General features: G+C 41.9%; 1 protein-coding gene across 4 annotated transcripts in view; it reads left to right on the top strand.

Annotated features, from left to right (window-relative positions):
- EVA1C (eva-1 homolog C) overlaps nt 1–20,951 on the top strand; it is a 40,545-nt gene that overhangs the window by 6,842 nt on the left and 12,752 nt on the right. For 2 of the 4 annotated variants that reach the window (XM_076352986.1, XM_076353002.1), the window contains exons 2-4: nt 8,653–8,849; nt 12,296–12,419; nt 15,470–15,622. In XM_076352986.1, coding sequence (XP_076209101.1) covers nt 8,653–8,849; nt 12,296–12,419; nt 15,470–15,622 — 474 coding nt within the window. Of the gene's footprint in view, nt 1–3,958; nt 4,037–8,652; nt 8,850–12,295; nt 12,420–15,469; nt 15,623–20,951 lie in introns of those variants that run through there. The other 2 variants (XM_076352993.1, XM_076353011.1) reach the window with 2 other exon arrangements.

The raw sequence follows: 20,951 nt of genomic DNA on the forward strand, positions 1-20,951 counted from the left end.
TTTCTGGCTTGGACTCGCTGTACTATAAGCCATCATAACACTGCAGATCTGTGAGTTGCCAGAGGATGGACTTAATGATTCAATAGGCAAATTCCCTGATCTCTAATTCATCTGATTTTTTGAGTGTCAAATATAAATGGGAATACAAAAAATGCAAAGTTTGAGTGACAGTTCTGTTTGCAAAATGAAACCTGTATTTTGTTTTCTGAGGAGCTGGCAATGAACAGCATCCCCCCCCCTCAAGTTTGCATGGAAGTTCAAGTTCATAAATCCAAGTTTTCAAAAAAATATTTTCCTCTAGTCCCTGAGGTTCTCCTGCTTGCGGTCTTTGGGAAGATTATAACGTGGCTGTCTCTTGGGCATAATGATTCACTCATTCTATCTCCAGAAGCAGTTGCTGCCCACTGAGCTTTTCTCTTGTTACTTCTTGCGAATGGCACTGGAAGAGGCTACTCTGTCTCCAATCAAAAGAAGGATTTTTTGGCAAGGGCAGAAAAGAGCCTCACAGTCTCCCTTAACAATGTTGTACCTCTTGTCAGCATCTTAGGCTAGGAGGGAGAAAATCTTCCTTTTCTACTGTAATAGTTCTGTATTAAGTCCCAGGACAAGTGTTTGCCCCTATGGCTTCATGGAATAGCTGAGAGAAGTCTAACTGACGGTAGCATGGGGTTTACTACAGACCAAAATCTTTGGAGATCAGTAATAGTTTGCCTCTTCATAACACAAGAAGGGAAGAAGGAAATAAAAAGAGAAAGTGAGTGAGAAAAAGGAAGTGCATAGGGATCTCTCAGATTTCCTCAGAAAGCCATTGGGATACAACAAAAATAAGCATCACTCCTATGAGACAACACAGGGGAATATGAAACTGTAGATCTGAAGGAAACAGAGAACAGCTGTGGCAGGATATGAGAGAGAGAATGGGCATCTGGTCTGTGAGTTCAGGATTCATGGATTTTCCCACTCTGCAAAAATTTAGTACACATAACTGCAAGTCTGAGCTGAGTGGCATGGATATGAAGAGGTTATGTGGTTCCTGGAGAAACAATGCCCATTTGGCATAACCAAAAAGTTACAGGAGATCTATACTTTCTTTGTGATGTCTTGGTTTTGTTTTTCTCAAAAGAGCTCATGCTTGGCTTCTTGCGTGTGCTGCTACTCACTGAATAAACTCTGTTCACATCCTAGAGTTTGAATGCGTTTTTACGCTGAATTATCTGCTGGTTACCTGGGTCCTTTCTCCAGCTTAAGTGGAACCAAGCTCTTGCTTAATTTGACCCTCAGATTTAGCAGGCAGTGAGAGTTAGGTTCAATAAGATGGTTATGATCCATGAGGTATGACTATGAGGCAAAAAATTAAGACAATTTCCTTAGGAAAGCGCACGTGTTGATAAAGCAGTTCATGGAAAACCTGACAGACGTCTTCATCACTGATGCCTTCTTTGATTGCCATACTATCCCAAAAACATGTTCACTTTTAACTTAAGCATTTTTTTATTGAAGGCTTAATCCTTCATCTGTCATTAAGGCCAGTGAAAACAAATTGCTCCATTAGCAGCAGGCTGATTAGCACTCCAGTATAAGTATGCTGTCTCTTCAGCAGCCAGTTGACTTTTAGCATTGGTCAGTTAGATTGAGTTGGAAGTCACAGTTCTTACTTTGGCCTGTCAGCTCAGGCTTCAATTTTCATGAAACTTGTAGGAACTTTATTTCTCTGAGCCCTGTACCCCTCAAGTTTGAAACTGGCCATTGAGCTTAAAAGTTGTTGAGTAAGGGAATGGCAGGTGGACAGAGATCACGATCTCATAAGCTTCATCTCCTTTGGAAATAGTCAACTGAAAATTCTCAAGGACTGATTCTAAGAAAAGCAACAGCTTTGCATGCTCTGAAACCAAACTAGACATTTGGAAAGGGAAAGGTTTTTATGGTCACTAGCTTATCTAGTGACCAAAACTAGATTACCACTAGTTTTTCCAAGTGAACATCTATCCCCACATCAAAAAGGTTTAGATAATATAAAAAATACAGTGATACACAAAAATTATTTTCCTTGCATGGCAAACCAGCTTTTCATGCCATCTCCTGCAGTACAAGCAAAAGGATGAAGTTAGTAGGATAGCAGTCACTTGTAAAGAGAGTGTTGAGAGGAATAGTGGAAAAAGGCACGCTGAAAAAAAAAAAGCAATGGAGGGAAATTAAGTCAAATTAGTGACTATGCAAGAAAGCATATATCAAGCAAGTATGGATTTTTATGTGTATCTGCTGAGTGAAGCTGTCATGCTCATTTCTGAACAGTGAGTAGAATAAACAATGCTTCTGCCTAAGGGTATTTCTTACTGATAGAAGACTGTAAGACCAAGTTCGGCTGGAATGACTCAAACAGTATGCTTACAAGGCACTTGGATGAAAAAGAATAAAATGATGGGCCAAGAAACATAGCATTGTGAATTTCAGAAACAGTGTCTTTCCTGGATAACATTTTGCCCTCTGTTGCGATTACTAATTCTGAAAAAGAGCTACCACAGAAAGAACTTGCAGACAACTGGGGTAAGAGACTAAAGAGAATTACGAGAGGCAGATCCTTGCTTCTGTGAATGGAGCCAAATAGGCACTGTCATATCCACACACACAGCCCGGCTCTGAAAGCAGTGATTATGCAGTAACCCTGAACAGCATGGTCTGTGGCGTAGCTGCTTCTAAAGACCAGTGGAGGGTGTGGCAGAGGGGATGGGGGAGGAAACTTAGGGGTTAATTTCTCTTCAACGCTTCCTTCACAAACCAATGGAGAAAATGTTGCTGGAGAAGTACTGCAGCTGGATCCCAAATATCAATAAATATCAGATTGATGCTTCTAATGGTGTTTATAGTAGAGTTTATCAACAATTCTGTTATCACCGCGTGAGATCTCTTCCTTCAAACTCGCCAGTCTTGCTTGTGTATTTTTAATGACTGTTGGCACAATTCATCATAAAACTGCGGGAGCTGATGTAGATTTACCGAATGGGTTAGCCTTCTGGGACTCCCACAACAATATGTGTGCTATTTCAATCTACTTTGATCTAAAATGGATTTGTATGTCTTTAAAAAGAGCTAGCAAATTGCTGTGCTAATTAAGCTAGATTGAACGATGCACATGAACTAACATTACTAAATCTGTATATGAAGGCCTGATTCTGAGAATCCTCATAAGCTGTGTGCTACTCAGCTTCAGGCTCTAAAAATATTACATTGCAAAGCTGCTCTCTTGCCAAAAAGACATTACATCAGTCAACGCTGAGATTGCGTTTAATACGTGCTGGGCATTAGACTCAGCTTAAAATGCTGTTCTCCTTGATGCATCCATGTGGTGAGGTTCATGCCAGTGCAGTGAGGCTGGACAGAATGCACACATTTCTTTTTCACTCTAATGCTGACAACTGAAAAAAAGCCTTAAGGCCTTGTGTTGACATCCTCCACCATAAGGAATGAATCCAGCAAATCTGAGTACCCTGTACTCTCTTGTGCCATACGCAGGAGGCGTAACACATCACTTGGCTGTCCGCTTCCAGGCTTTTTGGTAGTCATATTTTTTTTAAACTGAAACTTTCTAAGTTCTCAGTTTTTCAGTGTTTTTAAGAGAAAAAAAATTCTTTCTGGATTTTCATACCTTCAGGTTCATTACTACCATTATTGTTGCTATTCAAAGCAATAATGCCAGGAGCAAATGTTGAGTATAAAACCTATAACCTTTTAAGAGATCTATTTCACACAAAGAGATGTCTATTTACAACCTTTACTCTCTTAGGCCACTTATTTTTGTCTGTCATTGTTATTACAGTTTATCAGTCCTCCTTTGCAACAAGAAGTGATCAGTAAGGTTTAAAGCTTTGTTCAGCTGCTCAGCCTCAGTGTTTTGTGTGTTTTTCTGGTGCTGTGTTTTTTTAGTTGAAGTTCTTTGTCAACACAGTGGAGCCTGTGACTAATTCGGCTAATTCTGGAAGAAAGGATTACGCTTGGATTCTGCATTGGTGTTTTGAGTCTCAGTAAAAAGTTACAATGAGTGAGTAGTCTGGGTTATGCAGACAGTTGGGTGGGATGATACCTTCTGGCCTTCAAATCAATGGGATCTGTTTATTGCCATATGATTCAGGCTTAACTTCTGAGCCAGTCTGTAACGTCTTGTATGTGATTTTGTATGCAGAGCGCCCCATACATGGCTTATGAATGTGTGTCTTGGATAAATGGGAAAGCTCCTAGCGGGGCTTTCACACAGAGGCGTAGAGATGTTATTGGGACACTGCAGTATTGCCAAGTTTTTCTAGTTTAGACAATTCTCACAGTAGTTGACTTTTTTTAAATAAAGTTTCATATTGTTTTAAAGAAGTGACATTTATTGTTTTTGAAAAAAAAGAGGAGACCTGTAGTCCTCCTCATTGCAGAGTAACGCTTGAAAAAGTGACTGCCGTAGCTAACCACCACCTCCCCCTCCATCACCCAACAACCCAGAAAACAAAGAGAAAAAAAAACAACATTAGGTTTAAAACATTAAGTCATCTAAGGATTTTTATAGGGTCTGCTTAAGATTCTGTTTGCTCAGGGTAAGAAACTCCATAACTCACAAGTCGTCGGGTTTCCCGGTCCAGGCGCACGCACAGCCATGACCTCACTCCATCCATGCTGGGGCGAGCCGCGGTTGTGCTCCAGCCCTCCCTGTGCCCTGCTTTCCAGGGGAAGGGAATCTCCTCGTGTGCTGGCCGGAGGGGAGATAGCGAGTACTTCCTGTGCGGGGGACCAGGACTCAGAGGTGTGTTGTAGTCCAGGCACAGCCTCTAGCTCCCATATTAGGTATTTAAAAAAAAAAAGTTTTCTCAGAATCCACAACTAACAGATATTGATTAATTAAACAAATACAAAACAGGAGATTCTGAACAACAAATAGTGCCCTGAAGTGCCTGTAGCCCAGGCGATGTGCTGGGCCGGTGCCTGAAAGTGACACAATCCTGCTGTCTGATTTGGATGGTGACACAACCCCGCTGTCTATTTTGGATGACCTGATTTGATTGCGCCAGTTGAGAGAAATGCAGAAAAGGAAGCATGCCTCAGAAAGAGTGACAGACCCATTCAACTGTTACAATGCCCTCTCTCCTGATAATCACGGCTGTTATTAATTGTAGAGATAAGAACATATTTTTCCCCTAGCCTTACATTGTCATTCGGCTAAATTTGCTGCCTTGAGGGAAATGTGTTTCTGTACAGAATTTGGTAAACAATACAGGGATACTCATGGTCTCAAGAAGACGAAGCTTTCTAGCAGGGTGACTGCAAGGCCACGCTGCCCAGGAAAGGAGGGAAAGCAACTGGAAACCGCTCCCTCCTGTGCAAGCACCACTTCGGGACCGAGGTGAGAGGCAGCAGCTGCTGAGAAAAGTTTATTCCCTTGCCGAGTGCAGGGCAGGCAGCGCCCCAGTATGTGAAGAGGGCCAGCATGAGGAGAGGAAAGAAGCTGGAGTTTTTCAGGGAAGAGCAGGAGGAAATCGTGACTTTTCGGGTGGGAATTCTTTCTCAGTGTGGGCTGTGAGCTGCCCAGTTGGCACCGCTCTTCGCAAAGAGCTGACCACTCCACCTGTGTCTACGTAGTCTGTGTGTGTAGTAATAAAAAATGCAGGTTTGTGTGGTCTGCCATGTGAGACGAGCAATTTAGGTACTAGTACGTCACCACTTCTCTTATCAGAGGACATTAGGTTTCAGCCAATTTCCATTACTGTTTTTATTCTTTATTGTGTGTGCAAATATGCAAGGATTTTAATAATGGCAGAGTCGCTTTAAATGCCGCTTGGAAAGCCGGAGAGCACGTTGTCTTACTTTCACCAGTGCATCTAATGCTATTTTTACAAGTGGACCATATTGCTTATACAGAATCAGAGCAAGTTTTTTATAAAGGCATTTTTTTGAAGGATTGAATAGTTGCAATTGTTGGAGAAAGGTGCTTAGATACTGGATTAGGAATTTGCAGGATCAAAGTAGCAGTTAAGATGCCAGGGAACTCATCCAAATCAGAACATAGCTGATATTCTTTAGGGAATACTGGGCTGTTTTGTATACAGCACTCTTTGCTCCAAGTAACTTAAAACCTGGGGAATCGAAATGATTACAAATATCGGGCTAAATCTTTCAAGGTGTTGAGTGCCCACAACTCAGGTTGGGCTGAATATTCTTTTACACTGTGGCCCTTTATGCTATGATGGCAATGTCAAAGGCATTCAGCGGCAGTAAATGCCACTGGAGGCCCCTTTACAGTATCGGACCGTAGTAAAGTCGCTTGGGTGCAGTTGGGCATACGGCCCATTTTCCTGGCAATACTCGGCACCTTTCAGGAGCAGGCTGACAGAGGAGTGGCTCTGGCAGGAAAGCTCAATTATTTGTGATCTCAATTACACAGAAAATGTAGGGGATGGATTTGTTCTTTTATTTTTTTAACCTGTGAGAAGCCATGGGGTTTTCTGATGGGCTGGTCTCCTTGAGATCTAGACTGCAAATACAGGGCATGAAATTCTCTTCGTCCTGATTTTAGTGCCAGTGTTCAAACGGAGTTCAATGAGGTGAGGAACTCACCTACATCTTTGCTGCACTGGAAGGTGCATCTAGCTGACTCCTGTTCTCTCCTGGGCTCTAGATGAGAAACAGCAGAGACAATAGCGGAGCAGGCTTCTCCTTTCTCCAGACTTAGTAACTGATAGGGGAGCTGAATTTTCCTATCCAGTTGCACAGCTGGAGCTGGAAAAGATGCCAGAGAACCGAAATATTTTATTTTCATATCATTTACTTGGAATACTTAAATTTCTATTTAAAAACCTTTTTTAAATTGCTCATCTTTGGTGAAAGGTTTGAAAAGGGCAAAAAGTCTGAAAAATAAATGGCATGAGCAAACTCTTTTTTCAGTATTTTCTTTGAGAAAACTAATTTTTGTTTTAGTGGTACAAAAATCTTGTCATTCTAGTTCTGATTCAGCCACCAAAACAAGAAAATACGGTTTGGGTTTTTTTCTCTGTTATACTTAACAGCAATAATGTTGCTGTCACCGCAATGGGGTAAGCAAGGCTTCTGAGGAGAAGATACTACCTTTTGTCTTCAATTAGACTAATTATATGTTTGGAAAAGAGGCAAAGGTAGGAAAATTACAATTTTTGAAATTAGAAAGATACGAATGTGATCATGGTCTCAGTTTTAAAACTTCTACAAATCTTTTCACAAATAAATCAGTGGAAGCTCTTAGTTCTTTCTCATTACTTAATATGTTGGGTTTGGAGAATTTTGTTTGGGTTTTTTGACGTGAATGTGGATGAACTTGGTGTTCTAGAAGTTGGGAATTGATTTTAGAGAGAATTATACAGAATTTAATGCATGTATAAGAATAAGGAAACTATTCAAATATAGTTATTGTATGCACATTAATAAAAAGTTTGGCTAATAGTGGAAGAATTAGAAAACAGATTTGCTTTGATTGTTGTATATTGGGTTGTCATAAAACTCATGGGGAAAAAAGTGGTTTGGGGTCTAATTTCTGTGTGTTTGTGGATGAGGGATGAGGAAGGATATTGCTTCATTTGTAGACTGGTATTTTGTACCCTTTATCTCTCCTGTCCCTCACACCTCTTCTTCCCCTTTACCCACAAACCTTTTCTGCTTAAAGATAGATTTCACTCAAGTGTGACAGAGTGGTAGAGATATCAAAGCTTCATAAGTGTAGGTGAGGAATGTCTTTTAATTAAATTACCCCTAATAGTTTCCCATTACAAAGGCTAATTTTTAATGGTCAAAGGTAGCAGCCTGCGTGTTTCCATTAAAGTGTTCTGCAGAACAGAGAGAAGGGCAGTAGGAGATTAAATTTATAAATATTTGTGGTGATAACAGAAATCTTGGCTAAAGAAACAATACACAATGAAATACAAATCAGAAAAACAGCTGTCCTTAGCTCTGCTACTCATGGACTTAATTATTAGAAGATGCAAACGGATGGTACAGATGGACAACTGCATACAGATCCTACCTCCCCCTCTCCTGGTAACACCGACAAACTCTCTAGCAAATACAAAATTCTATGTATCTTACTTCTGGGTTTCTGTCCAGCACCTGCGGTGTCCAGCACTTATGGACCACCTTTCCTCGGTTATCCTACCATATGATTCAGTGATACAGAGAGAATCACTTTTATTCTCACTTGTGTGAAACACAACTGCCTAGGAGCCCAGAAGTGCAAAGCATCAGTGTAAGACGAGGTGTAAGGAATACCTTAGCCAGCTGGAATGCAAGAGTCTAGCCCGCAAAACCAAGTAATAGCCCTTCCAACTTCTGCAAGCACGCCCTGGGATTGTTAGCAACCACGACTGGCAAGGGCCTGAGCCCATTTATTGTCTGTGAAATGACATCTCCGACATAGTGCCGCTGCTGGAGTGCTGGTAGGGCTCTGACTCACTGCCACGCGACCTCTTGTTTTCCAGACCTGAGCATTACTAGCATGTAAAGGTTGACCCATTCACAGAACCATGTGGTGTGGCAGCGGGCCATACATATAACCTTGACTACAATGCCCTTTCCAGAGACTGATTGTGGTTTTCTTATTATCTAACGAACTTGTCATTTCCTGTACTAGTTGTAACAGAGCTGAATATTTTCTAGGTTACCTAACCAAACTGCTGCAAAATCATACTGCCTATGCCTGCGATGGGGAACATTTGAGTCTGCACTGTCCTCGGCATTCAACAATAAGTGTTCAGTCAGCATTTTACGGGCAAGACTACCACATGTGTAGTACTCAGGAGCCTGAAACCAGGATGACAGAACCCATAAACTGTGTGGCACCCACCTCTTTGCAGGTATCGCACGTTGTAAAGGTTCTTAATGCACAGAATGTTTTTGATGGTTTCCATATGGTGAGCTATGCTGTGTGAAAACGGCAAGTGTTCACAACGTTGAATGAAATGACATCGTGTCTATGTCAGTTTACCATCAAAAGTATTACAACTGAAAGGATTTGTCTGGCCAGCGGGATATTACCATAGGATTGTGAAGGCTTTGTAGATTGCCTGCTATTTTGAAGAGCCTTGCTTTGGAAACCCCATTCTCAAAGTTCCCTAAAATAATCAATTCCATTCTAATCAAGGGCTAGTCATGACTGAGCAGACCAATCTTAATCCATCACACAGGCCCTCCTTGTCCCCAGGAGAGGATACAAACATTGGACAGAGAAGGGTTACAAATCCACTGAATAAGTTGGCATTCTGGTTGGTGTTTGGCTTGTTCCATGCCTATCTTTACTGACTGGAAAGGCACTGTGACAGCTAAACAGCAGATCCTAAGCACTTCTGCAGATACCTGCATTTCCGTGAATACATGATTTGTGTCAGTAATATCTTATGGTTTGTTTGCTGGGCCCACTTAAGTATAGCTTAAAATGATTCATACTTCATAAATTACTACTTTCTGCCGTGGAGACTTTTGTAACAAGGCTTAGAGGGTCTGACTTACACTGCTGTCAAAGACTTGTTTCATCATAGTGAAAATGCCCAGTGTTAGGCCAAATTCAGTAAGTCATTGCAAAAATGAGTAGTCAGTGGAATCTGAACATGTTCTGTTGGTGAAGCTGTTGTAAATGCTCTACAGAAGCTTTGATGAAGCTTGCAACATCTGTGCTTGCAGCCAACACATTGCTTCTTGACAACAGGGAACGTTTGTTCCCACCACTAGTGAGTTGAAGAGTTTTACGGGGTGGTTTGGCGGTAATATCCTCTCTCCAGAAACAATATTAGGGCAGTTTTATAAGTATGGCTTGCCCATGCTGTACTGCAACTTCTAAAGACATTCCAGACATGACCTATGGGCCATGTGAAAGTACATCTCTCCACCAAAAACAGTAGGCCAGATGCATCCTTGATGTCATTTTACTGACTACAGCGAAGCGACACCAATGATTATTTTGGGCTTGTGAGTGCCTTTGTGAGGTCTCCCTGGGCAGTTTTTTCCCTTGATTATAATAAACACAGCATGGGATAACTGTTGTATAAACTATCATCATCATTCAGGCACTGTCACTGATCAAAGGCACGAAAGCATTTTGACGAGGCCACGAACGTGAGAGATACAAATGCTCTGCATCTCAGGGAGTTCCGGTTCTGTCAAGAAGAAGAGACACATCCTGTAAACTGATTTCTTAGAAAAGAGCACCAGTGATCTCATCCCTCCTCCCCTTCCCGTTGGAACCGCGTCTGCAGTGTGCATAATCGGGCATGATGCTACCCTGCAGCCGGGAGGAAGCATGACAGGCATTTTTTACAGTGACCTCCTATTAAAACAATCACTGCAAAGTTAGATCTGTCTCGAGATATTAACAGCCCAGTCCTATCTCATTATGAGTATCATTGTTTGCTTTTGTGGTTGCGTGTTTTTGCACAGCAACGTGATAGAAAATGCAACTGCTGTTTGCATTAAGTAGGAGAAAATACAAGCAGATGCACAGGAGATGATCCAGCTCAGGTGCAAACAGAAGGTGACTCAGTAGGGGACAGCTATCTCCACTTACTAAAGACATAACTCTATTTCACTGGCCTGTTCCAGAACCATCCCAATTAAGGAGTTATTTGTTTGACTTGCAACTCTGTAAAAGAAGAATTGACGGATAAAATTAAGTCTGCTGTGCCTTTTCTTGCCTTTTAAACTCTTTAGAGTGCACTTAGTGCTCAAAAAGTGTTGGATGCAAGTCCTCTTCTTCTACTGACGGGAACAAAAAGGCAAGAGTGTTACAGGATCACTGCAATGTGCTGCCAGTGTGTATCATTTCTGCTTAGGAGGGATGGCTTCCAGGGATGACAGGAGAGATTCAGCCACTGCCAGCTCTCTCAGCCTGGAAACAAGAGTGCAGCTTGTGCTATCACAGTGGTAAATTTGTGTTTTGGCCTCTTGGTATGACTGAGACCCCTTCTGATGAGAAACAAGGCAAAAATTCCCATAGGTTTTACGGGAGTACCTAAAACTATCAGAGAATGGTGTCTTACAGTTCTTCCTGTTGAGAGTGGGGTAACCTGGAGACAATGCCCTCCTTATTGCAGTCTGCTGTGATTTTAAACATCAAGAATCCTGGGCACAACAACACAGACTATCCAAAAATAGTGTATAGAAAACCCTCTCTAAACTGGGCTTTGAAGGTGAATAAGAATTTCATAAGTACACTGCTGTACTTAAACTGGGTTTTTTTAGGTGCTTTGGCTTGTGACTGTGTTAAAAACTCAGACTCATCTTGGGCAATGTCTTCATATTTTCTATAGCTACAGCTCCGAAACCACTGATGAAGTGGGAATACTAATGTGAGCACTGGGAGTACGCAGTCCTTTTGCTGGACTTGGGGAGAGCCCACATGACCCTTTGTGTATAACACTGCTGGCCTTTTTATTGTCCTCCTCCGTTGCCACTCCCAGTGAAGCAGCACAGTAAGAACCATGGCATATTGCTGGGCCAAAAAATCTGGGGTAGATAAGGCCTTACAAGAGCATTTTAAAAAAAAAACCAACAGACAAGCAGGCTTAGGATAGCCAGGCACATCTGCGCTATCCAGTCAAACCAATTCTGAAATTTGTTCAAGTGGCAAGTCAAGTAAATACCTGATAATGTGTGTAATGGCAAGCAAGAAGTAAGTGCCCCTTAAGCAGGAGGTCCTACATACGACTTAAAGCTAGGGTTGTGCTTAAGTGTCACTAAGCACACCAAGTCATTAGTTAGAACTTTTTCAAGTGAAGATATTGCGGAGCGTGATCAGGTAAACTTAAGTAGATTGAGATGAAATGGTTAAAAAGACATCTTTTTGAGTTAGCATGCTTCACCTGGACATTGCACTCCCATAAATGCTATCAGGAGTGTGTGAGTGCCTCAGGCGGGTCAGTGAAGAGGCTGGGGGCTGAGCGTGTTCCCACTTGCTCTGGGCTCTGCACAGAGTCCCAAGCACCACTGAGGCTGTGGTGGCACACAGCGAGATCTGTCCAACTGGCTGGGGGCAGAGGGAAAAGTGACAAACAGCAGCGAATTGGTAACGTCCGAAGTTGCCATGGGCATTGCTGTGATGAATGTGTTCCCATAAACTTGGCCATGACTCAAAGTCCAGCAGAGATGGGGCTTATATCCAGTGATACAGATGTTTCTTACGTGTTTATAGCCAAAAAGTTGTGAAGGAATGATTTCTCTCCTGTATAGAACAAAGTACAACTAAGTGTTCTCATTGCTGTATAGCTTCATACCATGTTTTCAAGCCTATCCTTTTTGCCCGTTGTTCTAGAAAGTACTGGATGAATGCCAAAACCTGAGATCCTGCCAACTCCTTGTCAATAGTCGGGTTTTTGGACCTGATCTGTGTCCAGGGACCACTAAATTCCTCCTTGTCTCCTTTAAATGCAAACCTAGTAAGTAAATCACATCAGGCAAATGTGTTTTTGTGTGTGTTTCCTTGTTTGTTTTGGTTAAAATGCCACTGCACAAGGCTTTGCATAAATCTATGTGAAGTTTTGAGACTCTTAGATTAATAGCAAATTGTTTTTTTCTGCTTTACCTTAGCTCTCCATTGTGTTTACAACTTCAGTGTGCTTGCTGCCAATTTAATGACCAGTGTAGTTTGGCAGAATCAGATGTCAGACATCAGGCTAGAAAGGAAGAATGTTTTGGAAATTATTTTTAAAGAGATGGCAATGATAACGTCGTATTAGAAAGATAGAGCTGAACAGCAAAAACAGATGCTTGGGCTGAGGATCCAAATGATGAAGAAGATATCATAATAAGGAATATGCAAAAATGCTTAAGGAGGTAGGACCAAAACTTTCAAAGATCGTCTATTACTACCTCCCATTTATAGAAAAATGGCTGGAGGATACACATGCGTGGCTAACTTTATTACAGAATTTCATTGTAGAATCACCTGTATTCTGTGCAGGTAACTGATGTTGATATATAAAGGGACAAATCCTGCCTCAAAGAGAATGCACTTTGTAAACATGAGAAAAGTGTAAGAAAGATTAAGACAATCATCATGAGATTTCATTTATTGTTTAATTGTTTTTCTTGTTGCTATTGTATATAAGAACAAGCCTCAGTAGCCCAGGGGGCTCAGCTTTTTTTGGCAGCTAATCCCCAGTGTGGCTGAAATGGGTCCCAAAGAAAATAGTTGAATGATGATTTATGGGTAGGTTCACCAGCCAGCTCAGAAATACCATCCCATGACTAAAGGAGAAAGCACAAAAGAGATTTTCTTTAATCAGAGCATTAAGATAGACATCATTGGTGGAATAGGAACAGGGGTGGCAAGCAAACTGAAGGGCCAATTTATGCAGAGTATTGAAGTCAGAACAGAGATATGGGAATGGAGTAGGCAGGTGCTACCTTTGGTAAAGCACTGACACAAGAACTCCCAGGGAGATTTACTGGGCCAATCATCAGGGGAAAAAAAAACTCTGAAATTTAACATTTTTATGATCTGTTTTATTATAGTTTAAAGATTTTTTCTTTTACATATTACGATTACTCCATTATTAATAGTAGATGGATTTGAATATCATAGTTGTCTCTATGTCATTCGAAATCTCTTTTTACTGATCAAAATTGGATTGGGATCCTGTTTGTTACTTTTATAAGGTGCTTAATATTTTTCCCACTGGAAATGAGCTACTTTGAATATATAATATTCTCTGGAATTGGGATTTTACAAAAGCTGGTGAAAAGTGTATTTAACAGCAAGTGCTGCCTTCAGAACTGAGGAATAGTCCAGTTCAGTGCAAATTACATGATTTCAGGTGACAGGAAATTTTTATTTGTAGGTAAGATACCAATATTGTTAGGCTTGGCTGTGGAAAACATCCTTACTCAGGAAATCACTTGAGTATAACTTTATTTTACAGTCTCCTTGCCTTCAAGTCGGCACTTAAGCAATTGCCTGAATCCCTTAGCTTTTCATCTATTTAGAAATACTGTATTTTCCTCTGTTGCTTTCTCTCTGCAGAGGTCTCTGTTGTATTCTTACCTTTGTCTTATACCACTTGCGGGTTTTTTTTCTGTTGTTTGTACTTCCATAGCCTCTCCAGCAACCACGGAGCGCAGCCGTATAGACACAGAGCCCTGCTTTAGGCTGTCAGCCCTTGGGTCAGAGCCTCTATTTTCTTGGCATGATCCTCATGGGTGTACGGTATGGCAGGTGCTTCTGCAGAAGTAACAATCTGCAGCAGGTCAAGTATTTATTAAAATCGCTCTTTTTAGACTTAAAGTTGTGACTGCTGATGAGCTCGAATGGAAGAAACTGGACTAGTACCAAGAACATTAACCCATTTTTTTATCTGTTCTATTCTAAATGAAACAATAATGTTTTCTTTATTGAATAGATAGGAGGTTTTTCTCTCTCTAGTTCCCCTAGCACCAACACCCACACTCCACTCACAGGGATACCACTCAGTAACAATAAGGTTTCCCTTTTCTCCTGCTCAGCTCAGGAACCTCCTTTTCCTGTTTTCACATTTTTGAAGGACTGAAAAATGGAGCAGAATAAATTCTTTTCCCTGGCCTTATCTGCAGTAAAAAGGTTTGCCACCATACCTAGACCAGGAAGACTTGAGCAGTAAAATGCTGCAAGCAGAGCGGCTGCTTGGGCCAGCAAGAGACCTCCTTGGCCAGATGGCAGATTTTAACCAGTTCCCTAGGAGGGATGAACCATGCTGTCTGGAAGACGATCTCACTGGCTTCCCCACCTCTGTGCTGAGAGCGCTGCCAGTGTGCCTGCGCCAGCTGAGAAAGGGAGGGGGTGTATTTTTCTCAGGCTCCTGATTCACGTGGCTTTGTCAGGAAAAACTTTCAAATGAGCCCTTGCTGGATAGTTCACGCCCAGGGAAACCCACTGACCTTGGTAGAGCCATGCAAACACAGCTGAGAGCACTGCCTGGCTCAGGATGCGTAGCCCGTCCCCGTGCCTTTGTGCCTCCCATTCTTCAGGGCTCGCTCAGTGCTGTACGCGGTGGCACGGGGTGATGCCAGCCATCCCCATGATTGATGAGTGGTCGGAGGCTCTCAGCACTCAGGCGGGCATCTGAAGTAGGCGTAGAATGCACCATTGTCCCGGGGAGAGACAAAAGGAAAGGATGAGGCTTCTCCTGCTGAGCTGTGGTGGAAAGCGAGCCAGGAAATCGGGTGGGAAGGGGGGAGGCTGTTCCACTGGGAGAGGAGATTGGCAAAAGTTAACTTTTAACAGCTCCTTTCAAAAAGGAGCCGGAGGCTTTAGATAGTCATATGGGAGCAATTCAGTTGGAGGAAACACTCCGCTTTACTATTGGCTTTGTCTCTGGTTGTAATAGTGCCACATATCACTCGCAACAGAACTTGCAGAAAAGCTGTTTTCCGTCATGCTGCTATTTGCTGTTAACAGTCCAGCCGAGTAAATTGCCTCATGCTACCATACTGTTATTTGCTTCTATTTTAGCTGAATACAAAACCAAATCAGCATGTGAAAACCAGGAACTGAAACTCCACTGTCAGGAGTCCAAGTTCCTTATCATCTACTCTGCCACCTATGGCAGATGGGCACACGAGGAGAACGTCTGCTCGACAGAAGTGGAGCGTGTCCCCCCCTTTGGTATGTTTTTACATTGTTGATAGACCTCCTCCAAGCGGGTGCACAGAGACGGGGAGAAAACTTCAGGTGCAAGAGCAATGGCATTTTGGAAGTGCCAGTGGTTAAAACATGAGAGAGGTATTTCTGAAACTCAAACAAATTGCCCAGTATGAGGGAGAAACATAGTGTAAGAAATGCAGCAAAGTAATACACTTTCATATAGTTAATCGGTCCTTAGTATGATTAACATGAAAAACTCTAGTTCTGTTGGCTATCTTGAACTTAGGTGACATACATACACTAAATATCAGCTGTTTGCCTCTCTCCTTCCTCCAACTTCTGACAATGAGTAGGCAACCCGAGCGTCACGACTCCTTGTCTTACTGTTACCTTCTTCTTTGGTCTCTGTTTCTGCCAGCTCTTCTTTGCCTTAAATGCAGACTGTAAGGATAGGGTCCATAGGTCAGGGTCTGTTGCTTTAGATGCTGTTGTATGACCAGACTCCAAGGCTGTGGTAGTATACTAGAAAACTAAATGTGCCTGGGACTTCTCTCTGGCACCAAGTCCAGCAAGCAGGAATGTCCTATGTATGTAGTACTAAACTCTTACCCTCCAAAGCAGGATGACTGCATGCAGACTGCTTCTAGGGGCTGCTCCCAAGCAGCGCTAGCTCCTCAGCTGTGATGGGGAGTTGTTGAGAGGGTGCTGTTGGCCCGGACCAGATGGGTTGTTGTGGTTTAACCTCAGTCGGCAACAGCACCACACAGCTGCTCGCTCACTTCCCCCCTGGTGGGATGGGGGAGAGAATCGGAAGAGTAAAAGTGAGAAAACTTGTGGGTTGAGATAAAAACGGTTTAATAATTGAAATGAAATAAAATAATAATAATAATAATAATAATAATAATAATAATAATAATAATAATAATATAGAAAGCAAGTGATGCACAATGCAATTGCTCACCACCCATCGACCGATGCCCAGCCAGTCCCCGAGCAGCGGTCACTGCCCCCCGGCCAGCTTCCCCCAGTTTATGTACTGAGCATGACGTCACATGGTATGGAATGTCCCTTGGGCCAGTTTGGGTCAGCTGTCCTGGCTGTGCCCCCTCCCAGCTTCTGGTGCACCTCCAGCCTTCTCAGTCGGTAGAGCATGGGAAGCTGAAAAGGCCTTGACTTAGTGTAAGCACTACTTAGCAACAGCTAAAACATCGGTGTGTTATCAACATTATTCTCATCCTAAATCCAAAACACAGCACTGTACCAGCTACTAGGAAGGAAATTAACTCTGTCCCAGCCGAAACCAGGACACGGGTGCAGGGACCATACTTATCAGAATGGAGCACTGCGTTGCAGTGCCAGAAACATGCCCTCTCACTGCTGATTTACTAGTGCAGGTGCATCCTGATACATATATTAATATATTATTGTCACTATATTAGTAATTAATATATAAACAATATGTTAATGTTGCTATAATATTAGTATTACTTTGGACCATTCCCTTCTGAATAGGTAAAAGAACCCAAAACATCATAAGTAGTTGTATGGTCTACATCGATAACCAGTCATTGACTTCACTCTATAGTCTCAGCTGGTGTATGGTTAATGAAGCATCTCTGAACATCAAGAAGAGATCAATAATTAGTCTTAAAAGCCATTTGTCTGGAAGCCAATGTTTCTATTTAGTTGCATAGATATTATTAAAAATGTATTGGCTGCAAATTGTAATCTGTTCTTAGACAATCTATTTAAAATTGCCAGGTCTGTCTTTCAGACTGGCTATCTTGTGTGGTCCTTCACACAGACTTTAGCTCTGCCTATCTGTTCTGTGGAGGAAACATTTTAGCAGGTTTCTGACAGACCCATACATCCTTCATGATGGTGGCGTTAGTGTATGACGCAAAGCAGAGCAGAGATAGCTCAGCTGATCGAGAAAGGCTGCCATCATACTTATTTCTTGCACTTCATTCACCTCTGAAAATCATTGACTTGCCTCTAATGTCAGCACTTACAGTTCACAGATCAGAATACTGCAAACCCTTCTTACTGGATAAAGTTTCCCAGTATAAATAGAGAAAGAATTTGCAACAGCAACAAACTCTCTGCTGTGGCCCCCTGCATACGAGCACCTCTTGAGGAACACCCTGGCTGTTGCTGGTTTTGTCTTCTATAAAGCAACCTAAAACTGTGGTCATAGGAGAGAGCATAAAACCTGAGACAAACACAAGGTAGATCTATAGAAGGTAGATCCTTGTATAGATTTTCCATTACTTATGAAAGTGCTTGGCCTCTTCCTGCATGGTACCAGTAACCCTCTGCAGTTGAGTATAATTTTCAAAAGCACCTATGTGGCTTGGGAGTACACATTCAGTTATCACAAAAGACTTAGCACTTAGGAGCCAAATCCAATTGACTCCAGATCTATCCATCCCGAGCTTAAATCTTATTTATGTGGTTATTTAAGCACATGCAGATGTGAGTGGGTGCATGATTAGACTTTTTTTTAAGGTCTGTGTACCTTTCTGTCAGGGAAAGCAACGGTAATTTAAATGTCAACGTGATTTTAACAATTTGAGACAATTTAGAAAACTTACTTCAGCTGCTCTTCATTCCTGAATCAGAGCCCACGTACTTGTATATATACGTTTGCACCAAAAGCTAAATCTGCTCCAACACACATCCATTGTTGTTTCTAGTCATGTTTGTGCATCTCAGCCTAAAGGCAGTGCTTGAGCCTTTACATTGCTTTCACTGCATCACAGGGAAACTGTGAGGCCTTTTTTTAGTACTATGCAGAAGAGAAGTCATTTGTAGGTCCTAACGACAAGTATAGGAAGTCTCTGCTGAGCTCAAGAGGTTTGCATCTATCCATACTTGATATGGACCTGCTAGGAGTACAGGGTATTGAATTAATTAGATACTTCTCTAGATTTGGTGACCTCATGTTACATGTAATGTAGCTGATAAGCAATTAATGACAAACAGCAGCTTTGGACTGAGACAGATGTATTCTGAACTATCGCTTTTCTCTGAACAGTCTATCAAATCAGCTGACAGATTTTCGGAGCTTTGCTTCAAAGGGAACACAGGAAAACAAAATTTCTTTAGCACAAAGGCTGTTCTCCATATAGGAAATAGAGTATATTTCTCTGGTATTGGTGATATCTGCGTGGCCTCGGAGCACTTATAGGATCCTGAGCCTCAGCTCAACATTTAGCATGACTGCCTCCTCTTGGAACTAGTTTTCTGAAACAGTTTAATAATGTAAATTAGGTGCCATTTTCAGTACAGAGGAGGAAGAAGAGCAATGGCATCATGGTGTCATCCCTGCTAGATAAAGCCTTTACAGTAGAGTTGTCCTCTGGTCTGGTTAAGTCTTGCTTACCCTAGGCAATGGAACAGCTTTAGCACGAGGCAAAGTGAACTGAAAAGCCCACACACGATGGGTTATGGGAAACATACATTCAAGTCCCCGTTCTGATTCAGATAAAGAGAAGATTTGAATCTGGGTAAAGATTTGAACTATTGAGTACAAGAAACTCTTTTAACGTGTACCATAGCTGATAAGACAGCCCTACTTCAGTCCCAAGACTTATACCTAATTATATGTGTAACTTGCACCTTTCATTTCAAAACGTCTCTTGCCTTTGTTAAAAATGACCAGAAACAAAAAGCTATGCTTAGAACAACTCATCTTGCTCGATGCAGTTTGGGGGAGAGGGAGGATTTGTCAAAGAATGTGAAATGTAAATATGAAAATAAGATCACTATAAAACATTTTTCCTGTTTTTTATCACTTTCACCATCAAACTGAAATACGGTATTTTTACACGTCTCTGGTCTTGCTCTCTGACTTGTCATCAGGGCCATGCATTCCTTCCGTTTCCCACTTCAAAGAACAGTGCGTAAAATCTTGTCTCCAGGCATTTCAGGATATTTTGCCTTCAGGAAAAGTTTCTTCTGCAAAGCTAGCTCCTGCCATAGGTAGCGGAGTTCATTGAAGCACAGGGAATTATTTCCATTACAAGATCTCTGGATCATTGCAGGAAAATAAAAAACTTCAAGCAGTGTCCTGCTTCTGCAGGTGTTCAAACGACTGGCACGGTTAAGACTGTACAGAATTTACAGAAAGTAACTTCCCTGTTTTACTAAGATTATCAAAAACTTCACAAGAAAACTGAAACTTTTTTGGGTGCAGTTTTGTAGCAGATGGTTCTGCTTAGAGGAATCTATTGTGCCCAGCACCAAAGCAGGAAACCGTAGCAGTTTGTTCCTGTGTGAGTTGTTGCCTTTTCTGACATACTACCTCTTTTATATTTGTACTAACATGTGCATGAGGAAAGACAAAATTTATTGGCCGAAAGAAGTTAAAGAGTTGTGCCAGAACAGGTTACCATAGAGAGTACAAGGAAGATTCAGGTCAACAAACACTTCTCAAATCATAAACTACTCTTGTTTAAACATGAAAAGTTCTTGAAGGAAGGCTTGGTAGTGGGTTGCCTCTAGCTGCAACTTGCAAGCTGGAAGACTAAAATGTCCTTCCCAGAAATTGCACCTGGATGTGCATTGGCTGGTCAGATGTGCATTCCCTTGAGCCCTAATTGACCAGCAGAGCCCTGAATTGCATATCTTCATTGCTGGAAGGTAGGGTCCTTTCCAGCACAGCCCTCTCTTTTACCTGTTCCCACTTTTGGGAGGTTGAGAGGGGAGGTGGAGAATTCAGGCACTCTCGTCACAGCTTGCACCATGGCATGCCATACCCTCAGGCTGGGTTTTGTCCTAATCCCCTCTTCCCAGTGAAATGGCATTCAGCTAAGAAGAAGGGGTGTTAGCAAGGCAAGAAAGAGAGATTTTCAAAATCCTGTTCCTTCCAGCCCAGCAAGGCGTCATGATTTTGTTATGTAACAGTATTTTGTGATACTGCGATTCCTTTTTTTTCTTTTTTCTTTTTATTTTTTGGTATCAGTGCTGTGGACAATTCAAAGGACCTACATCTCTTATTCACTAACAGTGATTGAAAAGCTTTTGGTTTCTTTCTCTTACTAAGAGATGTATATTCCTCCTAGCGTGAGCCAGGCCTTTGTATAAGTCTCTTGAGAGCAGATGTAAATGAAGTAAAGGTACAAACAGCTATAGGCAGATCTGGAAATGCTTGCACACTGAACTTATTAGGTTCATGCTATCTATAGACTTCTAGGTGCCATGAAGTGCAAACCATGTAAGTTGGCCAAAATTTAGGAAATGCCGGGTATTGAAGCACAGACATTTCAAGGAGCACTTAGAAACAGAATTAACAGAAATGAACAGAAACACTGAGCCCAGTCCTCTGCTGGGGGAAGAAGCAAGAGCT

This window comes from Aptenodytes patagonicus, chromosome 1 (assembly GCF_965638725.1).
Source record: "Aptenodytes patagonicus chromosome 1, bAptPat1.pri.cur, whole genome shotgun sequence".
Classification (NCBI taxonomy): domain Eukaryota; kingdom Metazoa; phylum Chordata; class Aves; order Sphenisciformes; family Spheniscidae; genus Aptenodytes; species Aptenodytes patagonicus.